Source organism: Aquarana catesbeiana, linkage group LG01, assembly GCF_042186555.1.
Source record: "Aquarana catesbeiana isolate 2022-GZ linkage group LG01, ASM4218655v1, whole genome shotgun sequence".
NCBI lineage: Eukaryota > Metazoa > Chordata > Amphibia > Anura > Ranidae > Aquarana > Aquarana catesbeiana.
This window is the reverse complement of record NC_133324.1, coordinates 109,545,889-109,565,394: the sequence shown is the minus strand read 5'-3', so window position 1 is coordinate 109,565,394 and position 19,506 is coordinate 109,545,889. Positions and strand designations below refer to the sequence as shown.

Below are 19,506 nucleotides of genomic sequence, written 5' to 3'. Positions count from 1 at the left end.
TTTCATGGCGTCTATGACAAGACATCGCACTCTTGGTAGTTTGGCCAAATCGTGACCTGTATGCAGGGACCTCTTTAAGGGCCTGTCTAAACTGGTCCTTTAGGGACTGACAGATGCCTATTATTGCAACTGCAGGCTGAGTAACCGCACCTGCCAAGGAAAAAGAGGATTTTAACAGGAATTCCAATTTTTTTTATCTGTTGGATCTTTAAGAATTTGTGCATTGTTTACTGGACAAGTTAAATTTTTGTTCGTAGCGTCAACTGCTGGTACTTTCCATTCTTTGGTGAATTTCTCCTCCGTGGGATAGAGAACTGAGAAGCTCTTTGGAGGGAGAAAATGCTTATCCGGGTGATCCCATTCAGCCTAAATAAGCTTTTCTAGTAATGCATGGACCGGAAACGCACGAAAAGGCTGTAAGGGCTTTAAAGAACCCAAGGAAGAAACCGAACTTTCAGCTGACTCTGTTAGGGGTAGCATGAAAGTGGAACGAACCATCTCCGTAAGAGTTTGTACCAACAATCTCTCAGATTGCGAGGCTGAAAAAGGTTCATCAACTGTTGTTTCCTCCGGAGAGGAATAATCGGCTTGTTTTTCCCAGTGATCGCCTGAGGGTAATAACTCATCCTGTGCCCACTGTTCCCTTGGTAAAGGGTTTGAGGTGGGAAAGGGGGATCTGGCACGCTTCCTATCTGGTTGGACGGAGGATGCAATTAAAGCCACTAATCTTCCTTCAAGGCCAGTGATGGCGAACCTTGGCACCCCAAGTGTTTTGGAACTACATTTCCCATGATGCTCAACTACACTGCAGGGTGCATGCGCATCATGGGAAATGTAGTTCCAAAACATCTGGGGTGTCAAGGTTCGCCATCACTGTTCTGGGCCCTGCAGGGCAGAGAAAAATGCATCTTCAGTCACTTATACAGGGGCTGAAGTGTAAGAAGCAGTTGCACCAATTGGTTCCAATGACTCACCTTGGCTTGCCATAACTGGTATCTCCGGAGAGGATGACAGTGTGGAGGCAGACTGGAGTTCTCAGCGCCTGGGGGTGGAATTTTTGGTACCTTTGTGGTAACTCTGGAAGCCATAGTGCTAAGCACAAAAGCAGTGGCACTCTAGTAAAAATGTACTACTTGCTGAGCAATAGTCTAGCAAAACAATTTCACCATAAAGATAAGCTTGACGCTGAGTAACAATGTATTTCCTGTACTGGAAATGCCTACATACATCCCTTACATGCCCCAGCGTTCCTGTGTGACAGATGACTTCTCTTCAGTTGCTCTAAAAGAGATTTTCTGACAATGAGAACGTCTTTTTTAACACACTGCAGGTGTAAACCTGATAGGCGTCCTCAGCTGTGCGCCACGTGGAAGCTGATTCCTGCACATGGTGCCGCCTGCCTTAAGCCAGGCCCCTTCCAGTACCCGCCCTCCTTTTTTAAGTGAACCTTAGTCCGCGCACGCACGGGCGGCACGGCATTCGGGTCTGCAATGCAGACCCGATGAAGAGGAGGGTCTGTGATTGCCGCTGGTGCTTCAGAATCTCTATGCTTTCTATATGCAAGTGGTCTTTGAAATATACAGGCTAGGGCAAAACAAGGCTTATTAAAACGGCAGTCTGACAACAAAATGTGAGTGTTTAAATATCCATAGGAAGCCGTCACCGCACCCCTCTGAGGAGGGGGGGGTGTGTTCTCAGAAGTATGAGGCAATTAGTGTTTTACACAGGAGCCATTATAGATAATCTGCTGTACCCCCAGCCCCTTAATTTCCCCAGGGGGAGAGGAACACTTCTGTTCAATTAAGAACCCCCTCCTGCTGCTGGGACACACACATGCTGTTTAAAGTTGGACACAGAGCTGCTGAGATTTTAAGGCATTACAAGGTTTTTCATATGGAGGAAAAAAGCATAGGTGGACTTCTTTCAGTTCCCAAGCTTTTTCCCTTACCTTTTCCTCGCTACAGGGTACTGCTGAAAACAGACAGATCCAAACTTCATCCATCATGGCGGGTAGCGTTAGTAAACCTTCAAAGACCGGGTCCCTTAATAGGGGTTCCACTCCTTTGGACCTGTATAGTACCCCTCAGGAGCAACTTTAGGTAATGTAGCATGACCAAAAAGAGTCCTGGTTCCTGGGGTCAAGCCCTCAAAAGAGAGGCTTACAGGCAAAGCCTCGTTCTTCTATGCGAGGCCCGGGTACCATCCTTAGGCCTTAGTGGCTGGGATGGATCCGGTGCGTGGAGGTTATTTAAAACCAGCATAGATCCCTCCTGGAACTCCTCAGAGCACATCTTCACTCGTGACCAACACCTTAGACACTGGCGAAAAAACTCATGTGCTCCTGGAAGGAGGAGGGGTTATATAGGGAGTGAACTTCCTGTATTGGGCTTACCAGTGTCCATCACCTAAAGGTGGTCCATAACCCATTAAGTAATCACTTAAGGCTCTTTGTCCCATGATGTACGATAAATAAAAAAAAAAAAAAAAAAATCTTCATCAGTTTAGGCCAATATGTATTCTTCTACATATTTTTGGCAAAAACAATTAGCAATAAGGGTATATTGATTGGTTTGTGCAAAAGTTATAGCGTCTACAATATAGGGGGATATAGAAAGTGAAATAGGGGGCACTAATGTAACTGGTCAGATGACCATAAATGATCCTACACCAAAAACAAAATATAAATTAACATAAGAAAGACAGTAATGACCATCTGTGCAGCAATATAAAGAAAACTATTATAGCTGAATCAGGTGATCATAAATATTTATGCATCAATAGAATTAATATTCAAAATGTCCATCTTCAGGAAGCACTTCCTGAAGACGTAATCACGAAACGTATGTCGAGGCGGTACCTGGTCACACTACTCTACGCCACTTCCGGACCTCCTGGTTGTCGATAGTAGCGGGTGGAACGCATGCTATCCACGGAGGTGGACGCGAGGCTGACATACACACACCGCCTGTGACGATAAGCTAGCAGCCCCAGTGCCGGGAGAGGCACTTTTAAATGTAAGGAGCCATTTGGCTATATTTTTACACATTCTATTTTTAATTAACGGTATTATGCTATGGATGTCCTCCATTCTTTTTTGTATATCCTGCATATATCCATGAGGAGGAAGGTTCCTATATATCTCCAGGCTAAGTCCATGTGAGCAGGCACTATCCTGCATAAGCGTGTTTGACTTTCTTTTTAATTAAAGAAGTCATGTTTTTCTGGTAAGCAGATTACTTATCTGTTCACTTTGGGTGTCGATTTTCAAATTTTGGTGAAGGATCACTATCAAATTTATTGGAAGATAACATCACAGTTGCAAGATTTGTGTGTTGAATTTATATGTATTTTCTTATTATATTCAATTTGTTGGGACCCTTATATCAAGTCTTTCTACACATTGTTACACAGATGGACATTTGAATAGGAATTCTATTGATGCATGCATATTTATGATCACCTGATTCAGCTATCAGTTTTCTTTATATTGCTGAAAAGATGGACATTACTGTCTTTATGTTAATTTATATTTTGTGATTGGTGTAGGATCATTTATGGTCATCTGACCAGTTACATTAGCGCCCCCTATTTCACTTTCTATGTCAATTGGAGCACACCACTCTACAAGGGGAGCAGCACTTTATATAATAAAACACAGGTATTTTATTTTTAGTAATTGGTGCAGACTTTAGCCACAACAAATATAGGGGGATAGATTTGCGGCTTTTTTTTTTTACTACTAATGGCAGTGATCTGCGATTTTTAGCGGGACTGCGGCAGACAGATTAGACACTTGACACATTTTTGGGACCATTGACGCTTATATAGTGATCAGTGCTATAAAAACTTATTGATTACTGTGTAAATGTCACTGGCAGGGAAGGGGTTAACACTAGGGGGCAATCAAGGGGTTAAATGAGTTCCCTTGTGTGTTGCTGAGAGGATGGGACCGACTGGAGGAGACAGATCGCTGTTCCAAATTACTAGGAACAAATTATCTGTGTCTCCTCACCTGTCAGAATGGGGATTTGTGTGTTCACACATACAACTCCCCGTTTTGGCTCTCATGCCCACGATCGTGTGTGGCCGGCAGCGATTTGGGTCCCCCGCTGTGCAGCAGGCGTGCACTTTCTGCCTGATATGGCTCTTAAAGAAGCCGACGTACCAGCATAGGGATTTGCGTTTGATAAAATATAAAAAGGTGTTAAGCTAAGTAAATAGATACTATCACGCTTTAAAATTGTGCAAAGTCGCGGAATGGCGCCAAACTACAGTACTTAATCTCCACAGGCGACGGTTTAATTTTTTTTACAGGTTACTAGTTTGTTACAAATATTGCTCTCTCTCTAACAAATCGCAGCAATACCTCACGTGTGATCTGAATACCGTTTACATGTCCCTTCAATTTTTTACTTATTGATCACTTTTATTACTATTACAAGAACCATAAACATCCCTTGTAATAGGAATAAGTAACAGCAAAGGGGGTCCCCTAGTGGTGGACTTTTCAGGCACATGTAGCAATCATAAAAGAGGTATACTTGGTACAAATATAATTTATTGAATTAACATAATAAAATATAACGACAACTATAACATCTATTGTTTAGGAATGTAAATCCATCAGTATTACAATCGTGTATATACAGAGTTTTGAAGCAGTACTTTTTCAACCGACGCTTTTCAGAGTCAATTAAACTCCTTCCTCAGGGGTAGTGTATGCTTTAAATAGATATTAAACACTGCATTGGCTGACTTGACATTCCATAAAAATTGTGATTAAAAACAGCGACAATAACAAAGTCTGTCTGCCCAGTATGCTCTTGATTCCAAATTGAACAAACATCTATGTGTTGGAGATGATGTAAACAGGTAGAAGTGGGTTTTTGTACTCCACCAAGAGTATATATATGTTGTTCTCTTCAAAAAGAAAAGAAAAGCCCAGGAAATGTGGGTGTAAACTAAATGCTTGAGGCTCCACTGAGGCCGAGAGGCAAATCCTGAAAGTTGCTCAAAAGTTGATGTTCATAGGTGTATATATTGATAGATGACATGAGAGTGAATCGGATCAAGTAGCTGTTCAGGCTGGTAACATCCCGCAGCGTGTAATAGGAATAAGGAATGACAGGTCCTCATTAGGGAGAGATCTGGGGTCTAAGTCCCCACATATCTCCTCTATGCTAGAAAGCCAGAGATAAAATCGATCTCAGGCTTTCCAGCAAATAAAAAAAAATGGCAGTGTTTACATCTGCCAGAACCGGAAGTGATGTTATGACATTGCTTCTGGCCTCCGAAGGTCATAGAGATGGGTGGGGACCATCTGGTCCACAACCAGCTCTATGGTACACTGGCGGCGTCTCTAGATTCATTCTCCAGCTCCCCAATCTCATGGGACAGACTGGAGAAGCACCAAAGGGCGGCCCCTCCCACTGCCTGTAAAAGCAATCAAGCCGCTAAGATGGCTTTTACATGTGAGTGATTCGCCAGCTGACAAAAAAAAATTATATCTGAATTGTGCCTGTAATTGCAGGCATCATTCAGATATCTCCAAAGTCCAGGACATCTTATGACGTCCTACGGGTGGGACGTGGTTAAGGTGGATGGGGGAACCAATCTCGCTGCATGTTATTGTGCTCGGACAGTAGAGGAACTTCCATGCAGTCAGGATACTATGATCAGTGCTACTGGCTTTAGCTGGTGGCACAGACTGTTACACAAAACCACGGCAGGCTGATTGTACAGAAGTCGATCAGATCGACTGCTGTACAACTACTGTGCCTATATGTGGATGGAAATTCGAATTTGGCTGGGTACATGCTCAATGGGAAGAATTAAGGTTTTCCTCATATTAGCTTTGAAATATCCAAAAGACTGTACAGAGATTGTAAGTAATGCATAGTGCATGGCCAGCCTAACAGTCCTCTGAGGGACAGTGCATGGGCATATGCTCTGCTTACTATAAGACAAGAAAAATCAACTTTTCCCTTCAGAGATCTTCTCCCCATATTATAAAAAGTTTACAGTGAACCTGTGCTTACCTCACAGAGGGCAAGACAACAAATTCACTTGGGCGGCATTCACACTTGCCACGATTGTAATGCGATTTGGAATCGTTGGCAGAATCACTGAGATTTTGCCTGCGATTTAAACTCGCCAACTGCGAATGCAACCCGAGATTGACTCGCTTCAAACAAAAAGATGGAGGTACCTGGAAGTGGCTAAACATACAAGCTGTTTTCAGTTACTATGTTGCTGACAGGGCAAAAATGTATACTTTCTGGCAGTGCTAAAGCTTGTGCAACCACTACAGCCCTATCACTATGACTGCTAATAAGGAGGCTGGCTGTGGTGATAACAGCCTGACAAACGTGGGAAAAAATAAATCGTTGTTAACAGACAAGAGAGCATGCACTTTGTAGGGGTCAGTGTTTTTTTTTTTTTTTTAAACCCTCTGGCTATCGACATAGCAACCCATTTTCCAAAATAAATCAGTTGTCTTTCCTCTTAAGGGGGAAGCGACTCAGAAGGCTACATACCTAGGCAAAATTCTAGCAAATTAATGCAGCTCCCTCACTCCACATATTACTTAATGCAATGGCAATGCTGCCATCTCAAAATACAAAGCATATTTTGCAATGTACTCACCTCTTCCAAAACCTCTTCCCCTGTCTGACTCTCGATCACCTAAAGTGAAATTGAAACTTTTGTTATCACATCTTCAAAAACTGAAACAAATTAAATCATGTACTTGAGCAGTGTAAGGCCTGATTCACACATATGCATTTTTAGTGCTTTTTTCAGATTTGCACTACAGAACGTATTCCATAGGGAACGATGTTAAATGGACTGTAGTGCAAATCTGCAAAATGCATTGGTGAGAATCAGGCCTAAGAGAAAAGAACTAGAGACTTACCCCTTCCCCCAAACTCTCCAGAATCATCACCTGAAAAAAAGATTTGCAGTTTGTAAATTTAGGAATATGCATCTGCTTCAACGCTAGGCAAATATCAGCAAGTTTTAAACCTTTTACAAGTGTAATACCACCTTAAAAACATAAGAGTACAGTGTTTTACAGTTACGTGCATCACAGATGTCAGGCTTGGGCTTCTTATGTAGTGTTGGCTGCTATCCCACTATGTAAATGTAACTTATTTTATAATTCACATGTTCACTGCCAGAGCATAGAAGATCAGGTTTTGCTAGATTTATCAAGGACTTTATTGTACAAAGGAATAAAGCGTTATAAAACAAGCAATGCAACTACAGTAACAAAAAATGTAGTACACCAGAGGGAGCAGAGATTGGAAGCAGAAAAGCGTAATTACAATGTTGACAGGGATTCCCATAGGTAGGCGCACAATGCATGTTTTAATACTATAGTATAAGGCTTGCAGACCCATGAGAAGTCCTGACAGCCAGCTAATAGACACCACCCCAAAACAGGGAAGAGGAGCTCACAATGTATTTCGTTGGTGAGGTTTCATAAGTAGGTTGACAAAAAGCGCAATGGAAAGAAAAAGGTGAAAAGAGCAAAGAGAAGAGAGAGGGAGGTGGGGGAGGGGGATGTCCTATGAGGTCCAAACAGTGGCGCCTTTCTACTGGTTCGTGGCCAGCGATCAAAAAAGAAAGTGGTCGGTGTTCAAGTGCTCAATGTAATCTAGCCACAGGCACCAGAACCTGAGATACTTTGTATGGTTGTCGGTAAATATAGGAGGTCAATTTTTCATGCATCATGGGCTCCAAGCACCGTGGTTTGTCATTAGGTTCTTTATCAACAATAAAGGTTCAGAATAGCTTAAGTTTAGAATGCATATACACCTTCCAATCTGCTGCACTGCTTCCCGAGCTTCTGGGAGGGAAAGCTCACCTAGGCCAATTTTTAAATACCGTATTTATCGGCTTATAACACGCACATTAATTTTAAGAGGGAAGTTTCAGAAAAAAAACTTAAAATTTTAAAATAAGGGTCAGTGCTCTGCAGCCTCACCAGTGCCTATCAATGCAGCCTGATCTATGCCCATTATTGCAGCCTGTTTAGTGCCCATCTGCAGCCTCTAACATCGACATGATTGCAGCCTCTAACATGCCCATGATTGCAGCCTCTATGGTATACATCTGCAGACTTGCCTTTGCAAATGATTGCAGCCGCGCCAGTGCTGAAGGGGACGAGCACAGGTCTTAGCAGCTTGTTTGGCAGAATCAGTCAGTAATGGGGGAAAGAAAGCTGCATGGAGACCATGGGAATTTCTGGTGACCGCTTCTTTGACCTTTGTGTCATTTGCCCTCTTTAGTTACCACAGTTCAGTTCCTCTTTAACGGTCGATGTCCACCAGATGATATAACATACATTCAGGTACATTCTCCTTGCATCACAGAACCACCCAGTTGCAGCAACCCCTGCTACTTGGAGGGGACAAGCGCCACTGGATGACACAGATCCGCGATCTCCTGTGTATCCTGTGCTCAGTCACTCACAGTCCTGCCCTGCTCATATGATGGACACAACAGTGGTCCAATGCCGGGCCAGGGGTGCAGGACTCTGTGTGACAGCGCCGAATACACAGGAGATCGCGGCTCTGTGTCCTCCAGCAGCGCTTGTCCCCTCCAAGTAGCAGGGATTGGCGTATAACACGCACAAACGATTTCCCCCTGATTTTCAGGGGGAAGAAAAAGTGTGTGATATACAGTGGCTTGCGAAAGTATTCGGCCCCCTTGAACTTTTCAACCTTTTGCCACATTTCAGGCTTCAAACATAAAGATATAAAATTTTTATTTTTTGTGAAGAATCACCAACAAGTGGGACACAATTGTGAAGTGGAATGAAATCTTTTGGATTTTTGAAACTTTTTTAACTAATAAAAAAAATGAAAAGTGGGGCATGCCAAATTATTCGGCCCCCTTGCGTTAATACTTTGTAGAGCCACCTTTTGCTGCGATTACAGCTGCAAGTCGCTTGGGGTATGTCTCTATCAGTTTTGCACATCGAGAGACTGAAATTCTTGCCCATTCTTCCTTGTAAAACAGCTCGAGCTCAGTGAGGTTGGATGGAGAGCGTTTGTGAACAGCAGTTTTCAGCTCTTTCCACAGATTCTCGATTGGATTCAGGTCTGGACTTTGACTTGACCATTCTAACACCTGGATACGTTTATTTGTGAACCATTCCTTTGTAGATTTTGCTGTATGTTTGGGATCATTGTCTTCTTGGAAGATAAATCTCCGTCCCAGTTTCAGGTCTTTTGCAGACTCCAACAGGTTTTCATCCAGAATGGTCCGGTATTTGGCTGCATCCAACTTCCCCTCAATTTTAACCATCTTCCCTGTCCCTGCTGAAGAAAAGCAGGCCCAAACCATGATGCTGCCACCACCATGTTTGACAGTGGGGATGGTGTGTTGAGTGTGATGAGCTGTGTTGCTTTTACGCCAAACATATCGTTTTGCATTGTGGCCAAAAAGTTCGATTTTGGTTTCATCGGACCAGAGCACCTTCTTCCACATGTTTGGTGTGTCTCCCAGGTGGCTTGTGACAAACATTAGATGAGACTTTTTATGGATATCTTTGAGAAATGGCTTTCTTTATGCCACTCTTCCATAAAGGCCAGATTTGTGCAGTGTACGACTGATTGTTGTCCTATGGACAGACTCTCCCACCTCAGCTGTAGTTCTCTGCAGTTCATCCAGAGTGATCATGGGCCTCTTGGCTGCATCTCTGATCAGTCTTCTCCTTGTCCGAGCGAAAGTTTAGAGGGACAGCCAGGTCTTGGTAGATTTGCAGTGGTCTGATACTCCTTCCATTTCAAAATGATCGCTTGCACAGTGCTCCTTGGGATGTTTAAAGCTTGAGAAATCTTTTTGTATCCAAATCCGGCTTTAAACTTCTCCACAACAGTATTACGGACCTGCCTGGTGTGTTCCTTGGTCTTCATGATGCTCTCTGCGCTTTCAACAGAACCCTGAGACTATCACAGAGCAGGTGCATTTATACAGAGACTTGATTACACACAGGTGGATTCTATTTATCACCATCAGTCATTTAGGACAACATTGGATCATTCAGAGATCCTCGCTGAACTTCTGGAGTGAGTTTGCTGCACTGAAAGTAAGGGGGCCGAATAATTTTGCACGCACCACTTTTCAGTTTTTTAATTGCTAAAAAAGTTTAAAATATCCAATAGATTTCGTTCCACTTCACAATTGTGTCCCACTTGTTGGTGATTCTTCACAAAAAATTAAAATTTTATATCTTTATGTTTGAAGCCTGAAATGTGGCAAAAGGTTGAAAAGTTCAAGGGGTCGAATACTTTCGCAAGCCACTGTACGTCGATAAATATGGTACTTTCAAGACTACCATTTCCCATGATGCCATGTGGTGGTCTGCATGTGTTCTTTAGCATCTAATAAAATTTGTGTGATGTCTGGATCCTGCCTGTGTCTCCACGCACAGGTAGCCCATACTATACACCAGGGGTCTCCAAACTATGGCCCTCCAGTTATTCAGGAACTACAATTCCCATCAAGCCTAATCATGTCTGTGAATGTCAGAGTTTTACAATGCCTCATGGGATGTGTTGTTCCACAACAGCTTGAGGGCCATAATTTGAAGATCCCTGCTATACACCATCACTTCTCTTGAAGACTATACAGGACTGTCTGGCTTGTGTTCTCTAAAACTGACTGCTTACATTGGTGCAGGTATCGTCAACACAGTCAGTGGCGCTATATCAAACCTACAAGGAAAATGAGCCACCCGATACAGGAAAGCAAAGCTGCTGCAATGGAGATAATTACAGAAGTACATAATATCAAAAGATTCAAAGAATCTGAAAAAATCTCTGTGCCCAAGGGACAAGGCTGAAACACAATATTGTATGCCAGTGATCTTTGACCCTCAGACAGCACTGCACTAAAACCAGGCAGGATTCTGAGCATGGGCTCTGGAATACTTAATAAAAAAATCACCGTCTAAACAGTGTTTGCCCAATCATCCAAAAATACAAGGTAAAGCTCCATCATGCAAAAGCTGCCATATCTGAACATGATCCAGAAATGCTGCCATTTTCTCGAGGCCAACGCTCATGTAACCACTTGCCTACTGTGCACTTTCACCCCCTTCCTGCCCAGGCCAAATTTTAGCTTTCAGCGCTCTCACACTTTAGGCCCCATGTACACGGGATGCTGCTAAACACACTCTCAGAGGCAGTTGGATGCTATTTTCAACTGCCCCTGAACTCATTCAATGTTATCCTATGTGACCATGTACGCAGTCTCGTTTATTGCCTTTTCTTGCAGTTGTGTTTAACAGCGTTTCTTTGTAAGCAAAAAAATGGGTTCAGACGCAGAAGATTTCCACGTTTCAGACGCCAAACACGGCACCGGCATTTAGCTGCGTTTTTGTTTATAAGCGTTTCTAAAGGTGCCCTATTTATTTTACATTAAAAATCTCAATAATGATGGCAAATAATGAAAAACCATGAAAAAAATATTTTAAAAAATTGTAATTGCTTACAATGATTCATAGACCATTTATATACCCTAATGAACTCTTGATCCAATCCAATACACCACTAGCATTGCTGTAATCAGAAGTATAATTGTAATTTGACCCATGTTAGATTAGAACAAGCAACTTGTGGCAGGTGACGTGGCAAGCGGACAATCCACAACTTTTGACGTGGCAAGTGGACAATCCACAACTTGTGACGTGGCAAGTGGACAAACCACAACTTGTGGCAGGTGACGTGGCAAGTGAACAATCCACAACTTGTGGCAGGTGACGTGGCAAGTGAACAATCCACAACTTGTAGCAGGTGACGTGGCAAGTGGACAATCCACAACTTGTGGGTGGCAAGTGGACAATCCACAACTTGTGGCAGGTGACCTGGCAAGTGGACAATCCACAACTTGTGACAGGTGACCTGGCAAGTGGACAATCCACAACTTGTGGCAGGTGACCTGGCAAGTGGACAATCCACAACTTGTGGCAGGTGACCTGGCAAGTGGACAATCCACAACTTGTGGCAGGTGACCTGGCAAGTGGACAATCCACAACTTGTGGCAGGTGACCTGGCAAGTGGACAAGCCACAACTTGTGGCAGGTGACCTGGCAAGTGGACAAGCCACAACTTGTGGCAGGTGACCTGGCAAGTGGACAAGCCACAACTTGTGGCAGGTGACCTGGCAATGGACATGCGTGTGAAATTTAAAAATTTATCAGGCTAGGTACACAGCTGTACGTATATGTTTACAAAATATCCTGCCGACATTCGCTGTGCAATCAAAGGATGGGTCCAATAGCGACGAACTCTGACTCTGGACCTCTCACGCAATTTTCTACATTGTTCTAGCCTCATCAAGAGCAATGTCAGGAGTATTTCCTCACATATGCTCATTATTGGATCCATCAAAAAAAAAAAAAAAAAAGCACTGAAATAGAGGCAAATACAAGTAGACAACTGCTCTCTTTGCTGCTGCTACTCACTCAGGTCAAAATGGTTGAAATAGTTAACTAACAATGTTTTTTGAGCTTGGGAAGGTTTTAAATGAGGTAATATTAACAAAACGCTTCTAGACACAAACGCGGTTAAACGGGCGGTTTAAACAGCGGTTTCAAGGTGTCAAAAAAATTTGTTCAGGGGACTTTGCTTCAGCGTCCCGTGTACATGGGGCCTTAAATGACAATTGCACGGTCATGCAACACTACCCAAATTACTTTTTTTTTTTTAACAGAGCTTTCTTTTGGTGATATTTAATCACCGTTGTTTTTTTTTTTTTTTAACTAAAAAAAGGACGAGTATTTTGAAAAAAAAAAAAAAAAAAAAAAAAAAAGTCAGCGTGAGGCAAGGAGAGCCGATAAACGGCACTTCCGCATTTACATGTGACCGGCTGCGATTGGACACAGCTGATCACATGGTTAAAGAGCCGCATCATCAGCTCTTTACCAAATACGGGGTCGTGTCGTGTCCTAGGAAGGAGCGGCCGTTCCGGGGCACAGTCATATGATGTGCCCCAGAACGAGAGCAGCACCACTGCGCAGTCATTTGATGCTGGGCGGGCGGCAAGTGGTTAAAATGGTCTGTTGCAAAGTGGAAAATTGTTTTGCAGTCAGACTAATCAAAATGGTTGTTGCTATTTTTGAAAAGAAAAAAAGGCAGCCTTAAAATTAAGCTAGAGCAGTGGTTCTCAACCCTTCTAGTGCCGTGACCCCTTGATAAAATTTTTCAAGTTGTAGGGACCCCTAACAGTAAAATTATTTTCATAGCGTGGGTTGTCAGCACCCAAGGCAAGACAAGTAATTTGCACCCCTAACCCAAGGGCATTTATCGCTCCCCGAGTACCTTCCACCCGTACAGTATTAAAACCCCTTATGGTACATTTTATGATGTACCACGCTTTCCTTGTTCTCCTTTCTTTACCTTTTATCTCTCTCCCTGCTAATTTCTTGTTCTCCCCCCATCCCTCTCTCTAGCCTTTTTTCTTGTTCTCTTATTCTCTCCCTTTTTCTTTGTCCCCCCCCCCCTTCTTTTCCCTTCCATGTATTCTTTATTTTTCTTTCCCTTCTCTTACTCCTTGGTGGGGGGAATGGGATGAGTGGCAGTGCTGGTGGGCAGTCGGGATGAGTGGCAGTGCTGGTGGGCAGTCGGGATGAGTGGCAGTGCTGGTGGGGAGTTGGGGATGAGTGGCAGTGCTGGTGGGGAGTTGGGGATGAGTGGCAGTGCTGGTGGGGAGTTGGGGATGAGTGGCAGTGCTGGTGGGGAGTTGGGGATGAGTGGCAGTGCTGGTGGGGAGTTGGGGATGAGTGGCAGTGCTGGTGGGGAGTTGGGGATGAGTGGCAGTGCTGGTGGGGAGTCGGGATGAGTGGCAGTGCTGGTGGGAGTTCTGATCAGCCAACTTAAGTTCTCTTGATCAAGGTCATCTGCTGATCTGAGAACTGTAGTGGGGACTTTTAATGGCAACTATAAATCACAGGTAGTGTTACTCACTGTGTCCCTGGCTTCACTGTCTCAGACTTTGTGGAGTCTCGTAGCAGTGACACCTATGCTAAAATCAAAAGATGGGGTCACCTCCAGCCCCTCCCACTTCACATTCCTCACCAGTCAGCTGACCTCTAGTCTCTGACCCTAGCCATGCCGTGAACTGAATGGGCGGCTGCAAAGAGGCTGAGTGGGCGGGCGCGGGCTCCAGGGACAGCCCTTCTGGATTTCCCCAATCATCGTAGAGTGTTTCCTATCAGTTTGTGAACAGCGAATATTTTGCAAGGCTTAGTAGGTCTCTGTGCCCATAGAAGAATGCCAAAATAAATAGGGAGTCTATGTGTACAATGCTATGGCTTTGCATACAGAAGCAGCAAGCATTTCAACGTTAGCAAGCATATTGGGGAAATTCTTCCACTTTAATATAGTTAAAGTGGATGTAAATCCCGTTCATGAAATCTGACCTGGGCACATATCTAGTGTTTACTTATCTCTCCAAAGTCCTAAGTCGTGTGTCTTTCCGCTATTCTGACAAGTTCTCAGACACAGGAGATAAAATCAGCTGAAAATTTGATTAGCAGAGAGCTGGGTCTATTCACAGCACAGCTCTGCAAGTTTCTTCGTTCCTCTGCCTATGTGGGGGGGGGGGTACCTTGCCTTCAATCAGCTCTCACACAGTGCCTAGACTGCCCTTCCACTGCTGAAAAAGGAAGAAACCGAACACGATGTGAACTTTCTAAAAGTATTAGAAAGATGAAGGCAGCGGATATACACGTAAAACTTATGTAGGGAGTTTTGTTTCATTCATGGGGGGGGGCAAATAGAGCTTTTTTTTGGTGGCATTTGATCATCACTGGGGTTATTTTTTGTGCTACAAATAAAAAAAGACTGAAAATTTTGAAGAAGAAAAAAAAAACATTTTAGTTTTGGTTAAAAAAAAAAATTAAAAAGTAAATACGTTTTCTCCTTCACTGATGAGGTGGCACTGACATGCACCGAAGAGGCGGCACTAATGAGGCAATTCTATGCAGCACTGATGGGCACTCATAGCCAGCACTGATAGGTGGCACTGATATGCAGCACTGATGTGCACAGAGTATCATCCCTAATGGGCGTGGATTGCCATCCCTAGAGGGCTCACCTGGTGGTGTCTAGTGGGCATCCTCGATGGGTTTGCACTGATAATCAATGCGCTGATTATCAGTGCAGACCCCCCTGTTAGGAGACCAGCCGATCAGCTCTCCTCTACTCCCGCCTGTCAGCATGAATAAAGAAAAAGCCAATAAACAGCACTTCCTGGTTACCATGTGATTGGACACAGCTGATCTCATGGTAAATAGCCTACGTCAGAGGCTCTATACCTAGATCAGAGATGTGGTGTGTCAGACTGACACACCATACTAATCGCCGCGAACCACCACGGGCGTCAGTGGCTTATCCTGCTGAACATCATGCATCATACAACCACTTTCCGGACGTAATTTTGCTATATGGGGGGCAGGAAGTGGTTAAGTGTTGGGGGAAAAAAACATTGACAGCTTCCTCCAACACTGTCTCAACAACCTCATTCTCAGTCTACTTGGACCAGCATATCAGGGCATGTTGAGAAATGGAAGGATAAAAGAGCAGGGAGTATTTGCTCTCCGGAAATGGATGGCTGAATTAAGGCCATAATCTGTCCAAGAAATTGTGACACAGATGCAGAAAATTCTGCTTTAGTCAAATAGGCCGGATGCGATTGCCTAAAACAGAGCTATAATTGGATGCTGTAGCTGGTGTTAAGACTGGCTCCTGCTCCAGTAAAAAAGAGGGACTGGCACTCTGAGGCAGAGCAATACTGCAGTGCGACTGTTTCAACAGCTGTTTAGAGTTGGCACCCTGTTGCCTGGTATCCACCATAGCTACAAGTGAGGGTGTTCACCTGTGGGGTACTCACGAAGTTGGGTGTAGGAGATAGGTTAAGAGTGTCGAGAATGAGTACATGGTAACCCAGGCACAGACTGTCTTGCAATGAATCCTTAGGACAACCCGGGCAGCAGGAAGTGACCGAGTACCTTATAAAAGCTCTAGGGAGAAAGTGGTGTTTAAAGTGTGCAACCAGGAGGAAGTAGAGTCAAGGTGTATAATCAGTAGTTGAACACCTGGTCAGTCATCAGAGACTGACTTCTGAGTGGATGAAATTAGCACCAGTTTGAAAAGTTTACAACTATGACGTAAAGACATTCCAAACACAGCCCTGTTTTACAGAGCAACAGTCACCCTCAAAAGCTTGCCAGTGTCCAATCACCTCAACGTACGTAGCTATACCCTATGGTTTATGTATAAAAGTTGCCTGTGCCCTGTATTGTATGACAAAGATAACAGTTTATTCTTTTTAGACAGTATTTCTGAAGAAATTAGGTCTATCCTCCCAGGACACTAGCAAAAAACTAAGGCATGATTACAATAGTATGGGTTATTGTTTGGCTGGCAAACTTTTTTTTAAGTCAGCTTGTCAATCCTCTTGTAGGTGACAGGAAGCCTGTAGGTGATGGAGTTCTTGTGACCCTTACCCACTTCAAGAGCACATACAGTACATTTACATAATTAATTTGATGTTAAATACCGTTATGGCAGCAGCTAGCTGCCATAACCCCAGAATTTTTTTGTACTGTGGGTGATTCTGTGTCTAACAAAAGTAGTCCTGGCGGCGATTCGCCACAGGATCTCTTATAGGCCAAGGAAGAGGTGGCCCCCCCACAGCCTCCCGGACCAGTCAGCCTGGAGCCGATACGTGGCTGGGCAAGAAGCAGAGTGAGGGCAAGATAGCCCTCAGCTCTATGCCCTTGGAATGAAGCGATGTCCAATGTCACTTCCGCCTTCCGGCCTTAAAAATGAATGATTCTTTCATCCCTTAAAATGCCAAATGACTTTTTTGCGCTTTTAAAAAAGTAAATGTAAACTCCAAGGTATTTTTGTATTTTTAACACCAGATATCGCATTAAAGAGGTCCTATCATGCTTATTTCTGATGCAAGGGAATATATATATCTATCTAGAATAGAGATAGAGATAGAGATCTCTCTCTCTCTCTCTCTCTCTATATATATATATATCTATATATATAGATAGATATATATAGATATATATATATATATATATATCTATATATCGATATATAGATCTATCTATATCTATAAATAAATGTGTGGGGTTCTAAGTAAATTGGCAAAAAATTATAATTGAAACTTGTAATCAGAAAGTTCCAGTATAGGCCTGCCCAAAAATCGCTTTGCAATTAAACTATGTCTAGTTCTTAAAAAATTATAACTCTATATCTTGGAAACATACACACTTACCAGAAAATGAACCACCTCTACTGACACCTCTACTGCCCCTCCTTCCACTTCCAAAACCTGAATTTTCATTGTTAAAACCTACCAAAAAAATAAAATTTAAAAGCGTAAGCTTTCAGCAGAAAATCAATGTCTGCGACAATTTAAAGATCTCAATTCTTAACAGTGATTCAACATTGCCAGCATACCTCCTCTCTGCTAAACTAGTTAATAAATTTCACCAAAATTACTCTAGTTATAAGCATCTATGGCTAAGCACACTTTTTTTGGGCTACTGACTGCATGCGTATGCCAGTTTTTAGCTAGTAAATGCATGCGGCTTGCCTGCTTTGGGGTGTAAACCATATCATCTAAATGCCAATCTTTGTTTTTTGCATTTTATGGTCTAGTGGTTTGTGGTATAAATACATACCGTGCTTTATCTACTAAAGGTTCTGTCTCAATCAGATGAGGCCGCTCATTGCTTGGCACACATTTCGATTCACACAACTTCACCTCTGGTGAACAAAGCTGTACAGAATAATAGGATTTTTGTACTCACCATAAAATCCTTTTCTCTGATGTTCATTGACGGACACAGCACTTTAATCTTGACACCGCCTTTAGGAGAGGACTAGGCAAAACACACACACAAAAAAAAAAAAAAAGCACAGTACCGCCCAGGGGGCAGTCCTACTGGCTATAACCCCTCACTCTGCTTCCAGAAGCTTAGTTTGTCAAAAAGCAGTACAAACATAAATAGGAGCGGTGGGTGTTGTGTCCCTCAATGAACATCAGAGAAAAGGATTTTACGGCGAGTACAAAAATCCTATTTTCTCTTTCATTTATTGATGGACACAGCACTTTAATCTTGACTTTAGGGACGTCCCCAAGCAGTGTCAAAACGAGGGGTGGGAACAGAGAAAATAAACTCCACCCACCACCAAAAGAACTCTAGGAGTCACAACCTCAGACGGCCATCTGCAAAACCTTGTGGCCGAGGCATGCATCCGTAGATGCGCCCACATCGGCCTTAAAAAATCTTGTGAAAGCGTGTACAGCCAACCAGGTAGACGCCCTACACCCAGAGAAACAGACGTTTGATGTCAGAAAGCCCCAGAAGCACCAATTTCCCTGGTAGAAAGCGCCATGACAGAAAAGAGATGCGCACGTCCCCTGATGGCAAAAGCCTGAACCACGAGAAACGGTGGCCGAAGAGACCGCCAGGCCCTTCCTCGGACCAGCCACCAAGACACACAGAGTCCGACCTCCGAAAAGGAGCCGTAGCAGACAGATACACCCGCAGGGCCCGGACCACATTCAAAAGAATGTAAAGTGACCTCCTCGGGATGCAACGGCCGAGGACATAAGGACGGAAGCACAATGTCCTCGTTTAACTGGAGGGTCGAAACAACCTTAAGAAGAGAAGAGAGCTGAGGATGCAGCACCGCCTTATCCTCATGTAGATAAAGAAACTTGCATGCCAAGGCCGCCAACTCAGAAACCCACCCTGCAGATGTAATAGCCACTAGAAAGACTACTTTCTGAGAGAGCGTCCATAAAGGGATCTCACTAATGTTTTCAAACGGTGGTTTCTGAAGCACCGAAAGCACCAGATTCAGATCCCACGGGGGCAGCGGTGGGCGTATCGGAGGGCCCACATGTCGAACCACCTGAACAAACTTATGAACCAATGGGCGATCGCCAATGGCCACTGAAAAAAAAAAAAAAGACAGCCAAAGCTGATATCTGCCCCTTAATGGTACTCAATGCAAGCTTCTGATCCATTCCTTGCTGCAAAAAACAGCAGGATCTTGGAAACCAAATAAGAACGCGGATGCCACTCCATCGCCTCACACCGGGAGATGTAGGCCTTCCAAGTATGATAAATCTTCCGGGAAGAATACTTTCGCGCCCTTAGCATAGTGGTAATCACCGAAGCCGACAGCCCTCAGCCCCTGACTTTCAACAGCCATGCCGTTAAAGCCAACAACGGTAAGGCAGGGTGGAGTATCGGACCTTGAGACAGAAGGTCCTCCTGCACCGGCAGCCGCCCAGGAACATCCGCACCATGTCGGCGTACCAAGGACGACGAGGCCAGTCTGAGGCCATCAGAATCACCACTGCCTTCACTCTGCACAGCAGGCGAGGGAGGCTCCTGAGAGGGGGAAAGGCATAAATTAGCCGATAATGCCCCCATGGGGCCACCATGTCTGGCGCGTCCGC

The 19,506-nt window shown here is 43.9% G+C and overlaps 1 protein-coding gene across 1 annotated transcript in view; it reads right to left on the bottom strand.

Moving 5' to 3' along the window:
• The window catches only part of DDX4 (DEAD-box helicase 4), a 169,409-nt gene that overhangs the window by 38,947 nt on the left and 110,956 nt on the right, over nucleotides 1-19,506 (bottom strand). The window contains exons 11-13 of the mRNA XM_073622831.1: nucleotides 17,305-17,382; nucleotides 6,914-6,943; nucleotides 6,646-6,684 (exon numbers count right to left, since the gene is read on the bottom strand). Coding sequence (XP_073478932.1) covers nucleotides 6,646-6,684; nucleotides 6,914-6,943; nucleotides 17,305-17,382 — 147 coding nt within the window. The remainder of the gene's footprint in view (nucleotides 1-6,645; nucleotides 6,685-6,913; nucleotides 6,944-17,304; nucleotides 17,383-19,506) is intronic.